Source organism: Sceloporus occidentalis, unplaced genomic scaffold, assembly GCF_023333645.1.
Source record: "Sceloporus occidentalis isolate IW3139 unplaced genomic scaffold, rSceOcc1.0.p SCAF_5, whole genome shotgun sequence".
Lineage (NCBI taxonomy): Eukaryota > Metazoa > Chordata > Lepidosauria > Squamata > Phrynosomatidae > Sceloporus > Sceloporus occidentalis.
This window is the reverse complement of record NW_028316985.1, coordinates 81,440,052-81,457,433: the sequence shown is the minus strand read 5'-3', so window position 1 is coordinate 81,457,433 and position 17,382 is coordinate 81,440,052. Positions and strand designations below refer to the sequence as shown.

Genomic DNA, 17,382 nt, shown 5'->3' with positions numbered 1-17,382 from the left:
CTTTCAAGATCAGATGGGATCTGGTGCCTTTAAGATACTTATAGTTAGTCTTTAAGGTGCTGGTTAAAAGTGTCTATCTTAGACACACAGTCTTTAGTACAAAGTACAATGTACACTTCCCATCCACTGGGATTTGGTTCTCCTCCTCCCCCAGCTCCAAGGATGAGAAAAAATATGCCTGTTCAGGCGCCATTATAGTCAATTGGCGACAGGATACATGCAGCTGCATGCTTTCGCTGACATTGACAATTATAGGGTGGGTGATCCATGGGTGCTTTAATCCGCAGATGGTTAGCGCACTGGTACAGTGGGACCACCCTAAATATATGTAGTATTGTAGCCAAAGGAAAAAGCACATTGCTGTTGTTGTTGTTGTTATGTGCCTTCACGTTGCTTTCATCTTATGGTGACCCTAAGTTAATCCTATCATGGGGTTTTCTGGGGCTGAGAGTGTGTGATTCATCCAAGGTTACACAGTGGGTTTTCATGGCCGAGCGGGGAATCAAATCCTGATCTCTAAAGTCATAGTCCAGCATTCAAATCACTATACCATGCTAGCTCTCAAGAAGGGCTTACTCCTGAGAAAACGTATGTAGGGCTGTTGTTATGGGTTTTCTAGCAAGAAGAACCTGCTTTCTGAGGTAGGATTTTGCCAATGAAATCTCATCCTACATTAACCTTTGAACTCAGTGGATTTTATTGTAAAATGTATAACAGTTGTTCTTCTGCAGTTTTTCTGATAAAAGTGCCTCTGTTGTAGAAGTCAGCAATATAAGAGGAACTCCATTATTTGTTTATTGACCTATGATTTCTGACCAGGCTCCCACCCATTCCTACCATGTTGACTTCCATTTACATGCTTCTTCAGCATGCTTTCAAGTGAGTGCTTCTGCAGTCTGCAAAACACTAGCATACTGTTGAGAGCGAGAAGTGTATAACCTTACTTACATAGATAATAATGATAATACTGTACCAAGCTGCAGTTCTGTGTAGATACCTTTTCTGTAGGAACAAGCATCATTCAATACAATGGGAATTACTTCTGAGGGCTGTTTCGTATAGGACTATGATGCTGCTTCAAGCTGTTTGCTTGCCCGCAGAAATTATATAATACAGGGGACCAGTGGTTTTGCTTTGCTGAGATACCAAGAACCCAAATGTGAATTCTAGAATCTGTGTATAAACTTAAGTCCCATAAATAGTGATGATGATATTTTTTTCTTACCTACCTCTCCTCATGGGTTGAGGTGGGGAACAACAACAAATCATAAATTAAATAGGGTCTATTTTTAACGTATTTTCCTCTTCTTTCTCCATGATTTTGTGTGGGAATAGGAGGAGATCTTAGTGAGAAGGAGAAGGCATTTTTCATTATGGCACTGTTTTTTAAAATAATCTTTTTTGCTTCTTCATCCATCAATGTGGGAATGGAAACGCAGGGTGAGAGCATAGCAGTGTGGGTCTAGTAGCCACTTCCCAGCCTCTCCTCCTACTCATTTGACCTAATTATTAAACTCCCCAGGCTGCAGAAAGAGGCATATGGGTTTAATCATTAGGCCAAGAGGTTTGAACATTGCAGCAGGGAGAAAGGAACATGGGTAAATAAATGTTGGTAAGTAAAGTGTTGTGTAAGATGAAAGCATTTCCCTCCTGTTGTGACTGTTGATGCTTCCTGGGAATTAACAACGAAAGGCAAGATTTATAATGGGGGTGAGGGGGAGAAATGTGTGACTCCTGAGAATTATTGTGTGTGAAAGAACTTTGAGATAGCTAACACCAGGTGTTCAAAAATCCTGACCCAGGAGGTCTCGCAAACACTAGGTCATCTGTAAGGTCATGAGAATATTTTATACTACATTGCCTCTCAATCTTTCTTTTATGCACCTTGGATTTTTATCTCTTTAAGGGGTTGGAATTGTGCAGCCTTCCAGTTATTGAACTGCAACTCCCAGCAGCCATAGCCAGCCTAGCTAAATGCTGGGAAATGCACTTCAAGAACATCTGAGGAGACACATAGTTCTTGTCCCTGAATTAGAATGAGGCACCTCCAGAAAATCAATTTTTAGTACAGTATGAGTTTAACAGTACAGGTATTTTAGTTTTTGTACGATAATCCGGTATCTGGTTTAGCACTAAGATCTAGTTTAGAAGTGGTAGCCTTGCTATCTAGAAAAGAAGAGGCAGTTGTGCCCTTCTTTCCTCTTTTTCCAAATGAGATCAAGTATTGATGGGAACGAAAACTCATTGGGATATGTATAAAAACCCTTCCTGCTAATCTGAAATAAAATTAACAAAGTGAGTTTCTACTTTGGTGAGGTTCACTAGCTCTTCCATTTACTTTCTATGATCTATGCCACACTGACAATTTTAACATTATTAATAATATGAATATAAATTGTTATGTGCCATTTATGTAAAGAGATGGTAAAATTTATGTTAATGTCAGTCAGTGTGGGGTAGTGGTGTGAGTGTTGGACTACAACTTCGGAGACTGGGGTTCAATTCCTCCTTGCACACATACACAACCCAAAAAACACTGGGTGACCAGATTCTCCCTGCTTGAGAGATTTCTTCAGCAAACCCCCTCTGAAGAAATATGCCAAGAAAACCCTATGAAAGGGTTGCCTTTGGGTCACCATAAGTCAAAAATGACTTGAAGGCACACAACAACAATGTCACTAGTGAAATTGACTTGGAGAATGAAGCCAATCTGTTCCTCTTCCCTCTTTGCATGTTAAAAATGTGTGTTAGGGACACGGTATGGAACAAATATAGTACAGAGAGGAAATTTTTGGCTTTCCAGATGTTTTTGACTGCCACTCCCACAATCCCTTACCATTGGCCATGTTGGGAGTGGCAGATAGGAGCTGTCCAAAATAATCTAGCAGGCCAAAGGTTCAGCACACCTAAAATATAGCAAGTGAGAAAGAGATTCAACTCGCCATCAGTGATACTGAAAAAACTATTGGCCCAGTCCTTGTGTAAACAGGTAAAACTGTAATAGCAGTGGCCCACTTTCTAAGGACAAAATATCAATTTTATCCAGCAATACAATATTACTCTTAGAATTAATGGCCAAATTCAGTTGCTACTCCCAGCTAAAGCAGACCAATTAAATCAATGGGATTTATGATAAAAGTTGATTTCAGCGGTTGATTGAACCAATCTGTTATAGCTGGGACTTACAGTCAGATTTAGGTCATAGTCTGACATTCTCCAACTCTATGTTAAGAGCCTTTTTGATCAGATAAAATAAAATAATGGTTCTTGACCCTGATTCTACCAGCACATATTATACCAAATTATCTAGAATACAGACAACATTGCTGTGTTTCTCTCTTAATACTTTAATATAATGAAGAGTGCTTCCAGATGCAGTTTTTGTTATGCAATGGCCCTGCCCTATGCACATAATTTTACTGAGGGTGCTAGTGGGGGGAAGGTCCCAACATTGTTGTGCTTCACTTGTATTGTAGCCTCCTAGGTTCTCCCATAATTTCTTCCATCTTTTTCCTTTTACAAAAAAATCCACTACAGAATTTTTTTTTTAAACTGAAAAGAACGTATAATCTAAACCAGACCCAGTCTCTACTACCAAAAGTGGGGGGATGGCTGTCAAAAGGAGCCTTCTGCTCTTTGTCTTTCTTTAGATAACGCAAAGCAGTTGGTTGAATCATAGTACAATCCTGTGCCAGCTTTTACTTGTAAAAGAACCATTGAGTTCTATAGGTAAAAGTATGTGGGACTGATTTAGCCTGGAAAAAAACCAAAAATAACCATTTCTTTGTGAGAATGTCCTTAAAAGTGTTTTGTTTGTTACACTAACACTCCAGAATAACTTGAAAAATAACTAGCTATGCCATAATTTATACCCTCAAAATTTGTCACTGCTGATTAATCAAGTATACTTTTAAAGGACTAATTTACTGATTAAAGCTCCAATTCTATACAATCAACCCTCCACCTTCGCGGGGGTTAGGGGTGCAAGACCCTGCGAAAATGGAAGAAACACAAATAAGTGGGAGAAGGGAGGGAGCCATTACACACTCCCACACCTTCCCCGGTGTGATAACAAGCTACTGCCTTCTCTGGTATAATAGTTAACTGTGGTGAGCCGGCTATCACACTGGGGAAAGTGATGTTGGTGCACACACTCCTGGCTGCTCCCTTCATCGTAGGCTTTTTCCCCCCAAGGGGAAAAGCCAGGGAGGGAGGGAGGGAGGGAGGAGGAGGAGGAGGTGGTGGTGGTGGTGTGTGTGTGGGGGGCAATGGTGATGAACTTGCGAATAATCAAAACTGCGAGTGTCAAAGCCGCGAATGTCAAGGGCCGACTGTATATGTTCCAGAAACATGCATACCTCAAGTTGCAAGTGTTTCCAAATAGTAATTTAGAAGGGAGCTGTACATACTGATTTTTTAAAAATGGAATAAAGGGGTGAAAGAGACAGGCAGGAAAAAGTAGCTTGAAGCTGCCTTTTCTGAAGCCACATTGAAACCCCACCAACCACACCATCCGTTCCCAAGGCAGCTGGAGTGCCCATGTCATGACCACACAGCAAAGCTTCAAGCTGCACCACCGGGTGCTGTTTGTTTTACTGTTCCCCTCACCATCCCTGCGCATCTTCGCAAGAGTTAACAGTCAGCAACTTCCATCCCCTTGGATAGCCGTCCTTGTGAATCTGCACACGTTCGCATGTGCAGTGCCTCACTGGGACAGGGCATTGGAGCAGAGGTATGCCCATGCAGATGCTGGCAAGGTATAATCATGCCCCATCTTCATCACCCCCTTCACCCCATGCCCCCTCTTGGATTGTCTGTTTTGTGTATGTTGTACTCATCTCCATGAGAGATGTCACACTTTCTCTTTTGGGCATTGCCACCCTCACTGCTTGGGTACAGCAGCTAAGTCCCTTTTAAATGCACTCCTTTATATGCACAATTCAGCTCCTTTTTAGTCAGCCTTTTGTCCCTGTAGGAAGGCTTGAGAGCAGTTTCCAGCCAGCTTCGAGGCTTGCGTCATCTAAACGCCCCATCTGCTTATTTTGTCCATCCGTTTAAACCACACATATCTTGCATTCTTTTGTAAATGATGCCTTAATAGATCCAACCAAAGTTGTGTTCCATAGCTTTTGCAACAAATGCACATTGTCTATTCCGGGGGGGGGGGGGGGAATACAATTAGAATGCTTTTCAACTACTTTTAATGTATGCCCATGCCTGCTATAAATTCCCTTGTCACTGACTATAGAGGAGACTGCTACTATCTTAGCTCATAAAACAACCAGGGCTGCCCTGTGAATGTTTTATCTTTCCTAGAGCAAACTCTTAAGCTTACTGGCTGCTTAGGAATGTTTCAGGCAACATTCCCAACATTATAGCTTGTAGGAGGAAGGAAACATTTATAACTCACTCAGTTCTACATCTGGCAGCCCAATAATCTAAGAACAAAATCTGTTTGCTGGAAGGGATCACCATCAGTGGGGCAACTCATCATTTCTCAACAAGTCTAGAGCCATGGTAATGATTTCAAATTAAAAGCCAAGTCAGAACAAGAGCCAGGACAGCGTGCGGCTTTCCCATCTTACTTACAGGAAATTCCAACTATTCAGTGGCATAAATTATTTTGAGTTGAGATGAAACAGAAAACCTACACTTTCTGGCCTGATGTTAATATCATTTTAGAAGTAGCACACCTGTAGTTTCAATAGCATTCCTGAAATTAGCATTTCAAATATTCTTAAGCACCACTGCAAGGGATGCCGCTTTCTCTCTGATCTAATGAGACCTATTGCAAAAACGGGACACTAATAAGATCTCACTCCCATTTTTAAATATTTTCTTTTCTTTTCTTATATATTATATATTATATATTTGCTTCAGTTTTGTGTTTTTCTTTTTATTTTTTTTATATTTTATATTTTGCATTTGATTTCATTTTAAAATTATTTTTATTTTTATATGTTATAGTGCATCATTTATTACTGGTAATTTATTTTCCATTGTATATTATATTTTATCTTCTATTTATTTATTATTTTATTTTAGCTTTTATTTTATATTTATATTTTATTTTGTTTATTTATTTTATTTTGTATTTTATATTTTATGTTATTTTATTCTGGTTCTGGTTTAGCTATAGGAAACAAAATTAGCTTCCTTTTGCAGAAATACTGTTAGGGAGAAGATTCTATTGGACAGTATAACTCTACTGGTGAAAGAAGAGCTGGAAAGTTTCTCTCTTTCTGGAGTGTCTCCCTGTGCTGCCATAATAATACCTTTGCCAAAAAAGGGACTTCTGTGAATCTGACACTGCCACTAGTATAAGTCACTAGACAGAGGCTTATTTGTGACTTCCTTCACAGAAGAACTGGATGAAGGTCTTATATTTTTAGTTTGTGCATGCTGGCATGAGTTTCAGTGTGGTGTAGTGGTTTGAGTGTTGGTCTGACTCTGGTTTGAATCCCCAATCAGCCATGAAAACCCACTGAGTGACTTTGGACAAGTCACATACTCTCATCTTCAGAGGAAGGGAAAGGCAAATCCCCTCTAAACAAATCTTGCCAAGAAATCCCTGTGACAGGTTTGCCCTAAGTCAGAAATGACTTGAACGAACACTACCGCAACAATCTGTTTGTGGGTACTACAGAAGTGGAATGAATTTTGAAGTAGCAACATGCTGCCATCTAGTGTGTATGAAGTTATCCTGATCTTTAGTTTGCAAAAAAAAACCACAACATGTTGGGGTAGCTGTGTTGGTCATTTAACAAATACAAACAAAAATCCATCAGTGATACCTTTATTGGCCAAACGAAATGCACAATATACTTGTTGCAAGCTTTCAAAGCTCATGGAGCTTCAAAAGCTTGCAACAAGTATATTGTGCATTTTGGTTGGCCAATAAAGGTATCACTAATGAGTTTTTGTTTAATTTGCAAGTAATGATGAGCAGCAGCACAACATCATATTATTCTAGTGCCTACAAAGCATGAATAAACATCAACAAAAATAAGTTTCTTATTATTGTTTCATCTACCACCATGCATTCAATACTCCAGAAAGCAGTAGTGAAAAGAAGCCCTATGTAAACATGTAAAATAATAAATTCCCAGGATGCAGGAGTACCACCTTCTCTGACCCAGACATGATTCACCTTTACCATGGATACTGAATGAGTACCAAGAACCACAGTTCATCTCAGTCCTTGTGACACCAACAAAAGGATTGTATTGGTATTGGTAAGGTGTAAGTATGTATACTGCAGGAAATATTTTCCCCTTTTCTGAGAACAGGTAATTTGTGGCCCCTTTAAAAAAGATTATATTTTGGAAGCTTTTCTTAGTTGAAATGGAAATTGAGCAAGGAAGGGTCAGCTCGCACGATCCCATTTCCCTTCACTCCTAAACCCACCTCCAGCTTTATTAAAAGCAATCTAAACGTTTTAATGAAAATAAGCACAATCAAACCCTTGGCTAAGCAAAATGCAACCTTGTCAAACACCATTTTGAGCAGAAAAATTGCAGGAAAAGGGCACTGATAACTTTATTTGCCACTGCTCCAAGGTTTCAGGTGGCTCTCTGCTCCAAAGTTTCAGAAGGGTGTTTAAAAGAACCCATTTGGAACTATATGCCACAGAACTGAGAGATTTTGAGCTCCCCAATCAAAGTACAAGTTTTCCCCTTCAGTTTACATGGTAAAAGTCAACGTGAGTTGAGAGAGGCCACTAATTTTTGACCCAATCTGTAATGAAGCCTGTCCTGGTAGTTCAATGCTAGCAAGCAAATTATTTTGGGGAGCACAGGGCAGGGTGTTTTCCACCCACAGCTTTGCCTTCCAACATACACAAGACTCTGCTTAAGAGTCGGACTAGCCCTGACAACAAAGTTCATAAAGGACAGCTTACTGAGTGTCAGAATACTAAGACAGATGGACTCCTTGGTTTGATCAAGCTAACTCTTATGTTGCCTGATTGATGCTCTTGTTTACTTGTGTGGCAAAACCTAGGCATGTTTCCTTGTAAGAAAGGCATTCCTTCCTTTGTTTGCAATAAGCATACAACTCCACTTCAGTGTTATGATAACAATACAATCTATTAAATGCTCATAGTTACAAAACAGCTACAGAAAGTTCATTCTTCATCTCCGGTCATTTCAGGTTCTTAACTTTTGCAAGTAGCATATTTGTTTGACTGCTCGGTAATCTCATTTTTAATGGCTATCACTTGATCTTCCAGTTGTTTCAGTTGATCAGCCTTAGTTTGTTTAATCAGGTTCAGATCTTGTACCTTCTTTTCTAAACCTGAAATAAAAAGATAATGTGGTAAATCCCATAAGTGAAATAAAATCCTACTGACTGACTCAGTTATATGCAAAATCAGCCTTTGGCACTGGGGAAAATCTCACCTAGAGCTTGGACAGTTACTTTTGAATACTAACGTTAGTATTCAGTTATATATCTTTACCCTTCAGGATCTTGTCTAGTTCCTTCATAGCTGCCCTTCCAAGTTTTAGCCTTCTTCTGATTTCCCGCCTGCAGTCTCCATTCAAATTAATGACTTAGAAAAGGTATGGAAAATCTTTAACTATTTCAATGTCTTCATCATCTACTTTAAAATTATGTAAATCATTTGTGGTCATGGTTTTTATTTTCCTAATGTTCAACTGTAAACCTGCCTAAGCACACTTACTTCTTTCCTAAGCAGGTTTAGATTTGGAGGAAGGAGCCATGAAAATTGGAAGGAAGGAACACCAACAGTTTAAGATTTGCAGATGACACCATACTACTAGCAGAAAATAGCAGTTTACAGAAAAAAATAAAGGAAATAGTATATTTATTTGGGACAAAGCAGTTGCCTAATTGCTTGCTTTCTGCCTTTAAGTTGCCCATGGATTTATGCTCAGCCCCTAAATTTCATAGGGTTTTCTTTGACAAGAAATACTCAGAGATGGTCTTACCAGTTTCTTTCTGTGAAATATAGCCTACAGCAACAGTTGTTGCAGGGACGTAGCCAAGGGGGGGTTCTTGGGGTCCGGACCCCCCCTTCCGTTAGATAAAATGAATGGTGTGTGCTGCCATGCCACTGCACCCAAGCCCCATTATAATGGTGGTACTTAGTCTGGACCCCCCCCTTCCCAAAATCCTGGCTACGTCCCTGGTTGTGTGCCTTTAAATAGTTTCCGACTTACAGCGACTCTAAGGCAACTGTATCATGGGATTTGCTGGGGCTGAGTGTGTGTGACTTGCCCAGGGTCACCCAGTGTGTTTCCATGGCTGAGCCAGGACTTGAACCCTGATCTCCAGAGCTGTGGTCCGGTGCGCAAACAACTACTGTACACTGTGCTGGCTGGTACAGCCAGTAAAAAAAACAAAAACCTAAAATTGCGGGTGGGGAGGGGAATACCATCCTTTCTTCTCCCAGCTGAGCATTTCATAATCTGGTCTCTGAGCCCACCTAAAGCAGACATTTGTGCTAATCTGTCCCACACCATGTCACACTCCTTCTGGTAGTTTATTGTGGCTTCTTTCTATTTTCCCATTCAAACATTTTTTGAGACAATGATTCTCAAATTTTGATCCTTTAGATGTTTTAAAGTTCAGGTCCTAGAATCCCTTATCATTGGGCAAGGTGTCTGGAATTCTGGGAGTTGAAATCTTAAACCCTTCAAAGACTGAAGGTGGAGGGCTGTTGTTTTAAGGGAAAGCAGTGGACAGAGGGTGGGATGAGAGACAAACAAAACTTTGTTGGCAGCAGCGGATTCCTTCTTCTTCTACAGTCCCATTCCAACACTCCCACCACACCCGCAAGTTGAAATATATTTTAAAAATCTCTGCCTAGAGCCCTAAACCAGGGTAATATTATGATTGAACAATATTAATATGATACAAGATATTTTCTTATTATTCTGGGTAAGATGCTTACCTGCTATTCTTTTCATCTTCTCTTCAGTTTCTTTAGCCAATTCCTCTGCCTCTCTTTTCAACTGATTAATTTTCTCTAAAGTTGCCAAAGGAAGGCCTTTAGTCTTGAATTTTTCTTGCAAGCTGACATATTCTTTTTTAAGATTAGCAAAATCCTGCAACAACAAATAATGTATGTGACAATATTTTCCAAAGGGATGAGATTCTCATAATTTTATTTAATTATTTGGTTTGTTCATCGTATTCCTAACTAAAAGAATATACAGATTAAGGCTCCCAGAAATTGAAATAAATTGAAATAAATTAATTAACTTTCTTCTGGTAGGGGTGCGGCTTGTTTTAAGTATATCTACACAAAAAAGTTGCTGGAATCACATGAAGTCCACTCCATCCTCCCAGCAGATAAAATTCCCAGTTTGGTTGTATAATAATCAATGCATTCTTCTTATGGCTGCATGGTAAGGATTGCTGCAAAGTAAAAAATGTTGGGTGTTGTTCAAAGCTCTCAGTCCAGCAGGAAGACTCCCACTTTAAAATGTCCCAGTTTCTCTCTCCTCTCCCCACATTCCTCCCTTGTCCCCAGTTACTTCAGTTGCTGCAAAATGCAGGACAGGAGTGGCCACAAACTCTTTTCCTTCTGCTGCCTCCAGCACCTCCAGCCCTGCAAGACCTGGAAAGGGATGTTGAGTGGAAGTAGCACCTCACCCCCACCAGGGGCCAAAGTGGGCAGATGGAAAAGGCACCCTGGCTGGCAGGGTGTGGTGGTTGAGGGTGTTCTTGGGATAGACAGTGAATGACTGCCCCAGATGGGTCTTCACCCCTTCTGAGGTGTCACCCGGTGCAACTTGTGGTCCGCAACCCCAGCCACCACCTGTGACACACCTGAAAAAATTCAAACTATTTAAAATGAATCCATTACAATACAAAGGATAAAAATTGGGAAAACAGCATGTCATTAAAAATCATGCCAGTAAATTTATAAAGGCCTTCCAGAACATTGGGCTCCATCAATAAGATGAAGTCTGTAGAGATATGGTCTTTCAGACAGCCTGGGCCCAAACTGTATAGGGCTTTGCAGGGCAGAACAAGCACTTTGAATTGATCCCATAAAGGGGGCAGCAGCCAGTGGAGCTTTGACCAACAAGTGAGTTGTATGTTCTGTGGTTTTTAGTTGGTTTCTTACATTCTATTATCATGCTGAGCTGCCTTGAGAGCTTTTAAGGCAGCCTATAGTACTTTAAATCTACCAACTAACTATCTTAATTTCACTAGGAAGACTTACAGTGCTAGAGATCCCACTGAGTTACTTTTAGGTAAATGTGCATATGATTAAAGACTTACCTGCAATTAACTTTTTTATGAACTGGAGTCTAACAAGAGTAATTAAATGCATATTAATCATCATACTTTTATTTAGATTTAATCATACCTTCTGCTCACTCATGTGGCAGAGATGCATTACCTTATCAGTTGCCATAGCTTGATCTAGTGCTTTTTCTGCTTCTGATCCTGCATTTGCTACTTGTTTCCTATTCATCTGCATTTTGGTCTGTAGGGAGATAATTTCATCTTCCAGCTCGGATTGTTTTTCTGAAAAGTTTTGTAATTCAGCATCAGTTCTTTTTGTTTGGTTCCCAGTCTGCAAAGCAAAATCATCATCATCATCATCATCATCATCATCATCATCATCATCATCATCATCTTGTTTGTAAATTATTACTGAAATCTTGATGAAACAAGACCAAGTGCAGGGTAGAATCTCAGGCCTAAATGCAACTCCAGTATTTAGTGTCCCAGTTTGGCAAGAACAGTTCTGATTAATCATTTATTATCCTATTTTTACAGCTAATTTAAAATTATGTATCAATATATAATTTATATAATTTATAATTTAGGCCTCTTGCAAACAGGTTATTCCCCCAAAGTGTTCATTCTGTATGTTTTTGATCCATGTGTACTCAACAAAATTTCCAAGAGTTACTGGGACAAATAAGCATTACTGCTAAAGTTAAAAGATTCCTTATATGAATGCATTCCAGACAATGCTGCCAGATGAAATATAGGATGGAACTCCTATACAGTATCTTCAATAGTAGCATCAAAGAAGGAGTTTCTGCAGATTCTATTGTACTGAAGATTAATAATACAAAATAAAAAATGGGCATGTTTTTGTATAAAAGTAGGTATCTGGTTTACTTACTGCTCCACTGAAACTCAAAACTGTGGATCAATTATTGTGATAAGGGCTGATATCTTAAACATTTTTTGAGAACCTCATATTTGTATCACTTTTTCGTAGTATAATGTCTGAAAAGTTATAGTACAGTGAACCAGAAGTGATCTGCTGTTTTCTAATGTTGATATAAGAACATTTTTTAAAAGCTGGATTATTTCATATTTAGTTTAACTAAATTTGATGTTTAGTTTAAGCCAACTGAACTAAGAACAGGAATAGGAGATAATAAATATGTATCAAATATTTTTTTTTGCGCAAATGTAGATTTCCAAAATGCCTCAGATTAATTGCAAAAATGTGAGGGTACCTCTGAGATTTTTGTCTTAGTTTCTGCTATTTTTCCATTTAATTTTGTTAAGTCATCTTTAGTTTGCCCTTGAATATTTTCAATTTCTTCTAAGTTCCTTATCAATTCATCAGGTGTTAGAAGAGCTTTTGTTACATTCCTAAGTGTACAAAAAATATATCCATAATTATGATCATCTTAAATGCCATTTGATTTAGAAATGCATTCTCCAAATCACACTATTGTCCATCTCATTTCTTTCTTTTTTTGGCTTTCTCCCCTTCCCTTCTTCTCCTTCCCTTCATCCTTCCTCCAAAAACAGGCAGAAAGATTTTCTATTGGTGTGTGCAGTTTCTAAACAGTTCATAGCTCTACAGAAGAAAGGACGATGGAGCCACCTACAGATTTTATGGAAAAATTAACCTCCCAGGTTTGTTTCTGCTTATGACAGATTAGAAATGGTCAGTATATATAGTTTTTTGTGGGTTTTTCGAGCTATGTGGCCATGTTCTAGAAGAGTTTATTCCTGACGTTTTGCCACATAGAACATGGCCACATAGTCCAAAAAACCCACAAAAAAACTATGGATGCCGGCCATGAAAGCCTTTGACTTCACATTGGTCAATATACATTCCTATTCTCAATAAGGGGGACACATAAGAGTCCAGGAACTATAGGACTATGGCATTGATTTTGCACACAAGCAAGGCCATGCTCAAAATTCTGCCATATATGGAGAGAAATTCCAGAGGTGCAGGCTGGATTCAGGAAGGGAAGAAACACTAGGGATCAAATCTCAAAGATACGATTGATAATGGAGCACACCAGGGAATTCCAGAAGATCAGCATATGCTTTATGTTGTTGTTGTGTGCCTTCAAAACATTTCCAACTTATGGCAACCCTAAGGTGAAGCTATCATGGGTTTTCTTGGCAAGATTTGCTCAGAGGAGATTTGCCATTTTCTTCTCCTGAAGTTTAAAGTATGTGACTTGCCCGCAGTCAGTGGGTTTCATGGCCAAGCTGGGAATCGAACCCTGGTCTCCAGAGCTAGCAAAGCCTTTGACTGAACAGATCATAAAAACTATGGATTGGTCTTAGAGAGCTGGGTATGCCAATGCATTTGATTATCCTGATGCACAATCTGTATACAGGTCAAGGGGCTACAGTTAGAATAGAATATAAAGAAACAGAATGGTTCCCAACTGGAAAGGCAATTAGACAAGGATGCATCTTATCACCCTATTTGTTCAACATACACAGAAAATATCACACAAAAAGCAGGCTTAGATTCAGAGGAAGGAGGAGTAAAGATTGGAGGAAGGAATATTAATAGTTTAAGCAGATGACACCAGAATACAAGCAGAAAATAAAGTTTTGGAACAACTACTAAGGAAAATCAAAGAAGAAAGTGTAAAGCCAGGTTTAATGTTGAACATTAAGAAAACTAAAATAATGACAATGGAGGAAATTCACAAATTCAATATAGATGATGAAGAAATTGGAATAGGCTTCCATATCTTGGATCAATCCTTGGCCAGAACAGACACTGCAGTCAAGAAATCAGGAGAAGAATAGAACTAGGATTAGGAAGGGCAGCTATGAAAGAACTAGACAAGATCCTAAATTTGGGTCTTTTTTCCATGAAGCATATAGTAAAAACTTAGATAGAGGGGAAAAAGATGACAGGCAAGAATGTCATTATCAGAGAACACCTTTAGAACATTGAGACGACTCACGTAAAAAATTCACCCTTGTGGAAAAGATAGGAGAAAATATGTAGATATGTGACCCAGCATGGGATAGTTATTTCAATGTTGGACTAAGACTCTGGAGACAAGGGTTCAAATCCTTGCTTAACTATGTAAACTCACTGAGTGACTGTGGGCAAGTTACATTCTCTCAGCCTCAGAGAAAGGCAATGGTAAGCCCCTCTGAAATAAATCTTCCAAGAAAACCCTATGATAGGGTCACCTTAGTCAGAAATGACTTGAAAGCACACAACAGTTATTGTAACCCTCCTTGAATCCCATTGTGGGACAAAGGCAGGATATAAATCCTATAAGTAAGTAAGTAAATAAATATATAAATAAAACAATGTGATTGTACATTACAGTGTAAACATAATTTTCTATGACTTGGGCACCGATTTTGATATTACAGCAGAACATAGAGATTATTGTACTTACTCGGCTTTTTGTGCTTTTACCAGAAGGTTCTGCGCCTCTTCCATGTGCTTATTTAAGTCATTCACATAGGTTGAAGAATCATCACAGTGAGTCATAAGGTTCTTGAGTTTAAGAAGCACATTTGTTAGCTCATAGGGAGTCACTGGCAAGGTGATGCCCAGGACATAATTGGCTACTTTCTCTATGTCTTCTGGTGGGGCACTCTCCTCTTGGAAAAATGAAGGAAAATTTGTGTGAGTTGCCTGCTTTCATGCCCATAGCATAACTACCACGAGGCTGATATGCCAGCCAACAAAGACACAGAATGCTCATTAGCATTTTGCGGTGCACTGATTTATGTTTCTGGGTTTGTATGTTTTTGTCACTGCTGGTAATAAAATTGTATGTAAGTAAACAACAAAAGGTATCTGTGTGACACTTGTATGAAATTTATCCTATGCAAAAAATTGCAATTTTAGAGAAGAATTTTATGAGAGACTGTTGGGGGTATATCACTCTTTCAGTAGCTTCACAGTCCTAATCCAAATTTTCTCCTTTTCAATAACCGCTATTAACATTTTAAAAACCAAAAAGCAATTCTGTTCAGCACTCTTGAGCAGCACATCTTGTGTGGGCCAAGAGAGGTAGATTAGGTAGAGGGACAAAGGAAGTTGGTTTAAGAGACTGGAAATATTGTATGGCATTGTCCAGTGAGAGTTTCAACAACTCACAACAGAACCAGCCCCAGCACTAGTGAGTAGGGGTGGTCAACTGTGGCAGGTCTATGAGCTCTTTGCTTCTAGGACCCTCACGGGAGCACACTAGCTACCAAAAATGCTCCCCAAGCCTAGAGATTAACCAGAAAAAGGGAATATTTAGGGGTTGAAAGTTGGTAAAAAGTTTAGGGGGCTGTTTATGGCCAGGGAAAGCATTTGCCTACCTCTGAGGTACAGTAAGGCAGCTGCTTCACAAAGCAGATTTTGGATGTCATGAAAAGGCAGCAAATGGTCAGCTATTTACTTTGTTATTATTGCATTTTTACTCCCAGTGATGGGAAGAGAGTGGGATTTACCACTTCATGTGTCAAAAATAATTTGGCTGGCTTTTGGTATCTGGAACCTTGGTGCTGGTTTATTTGCAGTTCTGCCTCAGGCAGCAAAATGTCTTGGGTCACCTCTGGTCCCCAGAGCCACAGTTGGATAATAAACTCTAACTATAGAAGGTTTGTAACTTCACAGAACAATTAAATCTGGCCTGTGTGAAGCCATTTAAATTTTAAATAGCCCTGGCTGCTGCCCACATCATATTGTAAATCCCGGCTGGTCTTGTAACAGTTTAAAGTTTAATGGTTAGCCCTGCCCTTTAAAAATGCCTGGATTCCTATGTTATATCGATTCAATTGCTGACATGTCCAAAAAGCAATTGAGCAATTCTAGGGCTCTTTTACTTGCATTTTCATGCAAAAGTGTGAAAATACAGACCATTATAGTGCTATTGTTTCTTTACATTACTGCTATTGCTCCTGCATTAGCCCTACTATGATAATGTCGTTATTCTATGAACATCTAGCTATGTTAAGGATGGAAGAATCAAAGAAGATTTTTTCAGAGTATTTACCTAAAAGAAGATATTTCCAGAGTATTTACCTAAAAGAAAATTCTTCAGTTTCTTGATGAGGGATTTGGTGTTTTCTCCTTCCATTTCTATTTGATTTCTACTTTTCTCCAGATCTCCATGTATCTGTGTGGCTTTCTTCTTGGTATCTTCAGTCATTCTCCTGATATTTCCAATCTATGGGTTTAAATAATGACCTGATTCTTTTAGAATTAACTTGTACTGGTTTGGCAGATTGCTTATACTAAAATGTATTTACTGTTGCTAATAATAATCCCATCAACATCCCCAAAGCACCCTCTGATTTCCAGGCCCATGTGGAACCTAAATTTTAACCAGAAACCATAAATGGAAAAACAAGATGAACAAATTTAAATCTTAGGAAATGATTTTTAGCACTTGGGTTTTTCCCAAAGCAAACAAGTTTCCTTACCCTAGGGCTAGTCCTAACTAGAACCTGAACTTTAATCACTCTAGCATCTGGTTTAACATTTAAAATAATTATAAACCCAACAGCTTCCATAAGTAGTCTTCCCGGAATTATGGCTGCTGCATTCCACCTACAGTGGCCTCCATTTATTATGTAATAAGGAAGGAACAACATGAGCAGAGGTTGGATTATGTGAAAAGAATTACTGTAGGAGTGAGACTAAGCAGCACAGAAAATAAAAAAGGGATTGTGTTAAACAACCTGCCTGCTCAAGAATGTGCCACACTAGGGGCCTATACAGACGAGCTGCATACCATGGGCCAACCCTGGGGTATCTTGTCTATGGTTCTGACCCATTCCCACCCCCCAGGCCGATGCAGCAACACCTGCCCATTGCTGTGCTGTGGACCCAACACTGTGCGCCCCCTTACCTACCATGTCACATTCATTCTGAAGGGGCACTGGTTTCAACCACATGGCCAGGCAGTCCCCCCCCCCCCAAGTCATAGTTGCAATTGGGGCAAATGCAGTAGCAGGTGAGGGGGCAGGCACCCATGCCTTCTATTGGATGTCGTAGTGGAGTTTCCAGGAGACTCCGTTGCAAATGGCTCATCTTGTTAGACCATGTTAAAGGTCTCTGAGACTGAGATGGTCCAGAACTGCAAGATCAGCATCCAGACTGGCTGACCCTAGCCTGGAGTATTGAATTATTTCCTACAAAGAAGATTATGCCAG

The 17,382-nt window shown here is 39.4% G+C and overlaps 1 protein-coding gene across 3 annotated transcripts in view; it reads right to left on the bottom strand.

Annotated features, from left to right (window-relative positions):
- Positions 1-8,137: 8,137 nt before the first annotated feature.
- Positions 8,138-17,382, bottom strand: part of LAMB4 (laminin subunit beta 4) — a 50,998-nt gene continuing 41,753 nt past the window's right edge. For 2 of the 3 annotated variants that reach the window (XM_089526861.1, XM_089526862.1), the window contains exons 29-34: positions 16,250-16,394; positions 14,625-14,832; positions 12,459-12,597; positions 11,378-11,554; positions 9,917-10,070; positions 8,138-8,295 (exon numbers count right to left, since the gene is read on the bottom strand). In XM_089526861.1, coding sequence (XP_089382987.1) covers positions 8,156-8,295; positions 9,917-10,070; positions 11,378-11,554; positions 12,459-12,597; positions 14,625-14,832; positions 16,250-16,394 — 963 coding nt within the window. In that variant the 3' untranslated portion in view covers positions 8,138-8,155. Of the gene's footprint in view, positions 8,296-9,916; positions 10,071-11,377; positions 11,569-12,451; positions 12,598-14,624; positions 14,833-16,249; positions 16,395-17,382 lie in introns of all 3 variants that reach the window. The other variant, XM_089526863.1, reaches the window with a different exon arrangement.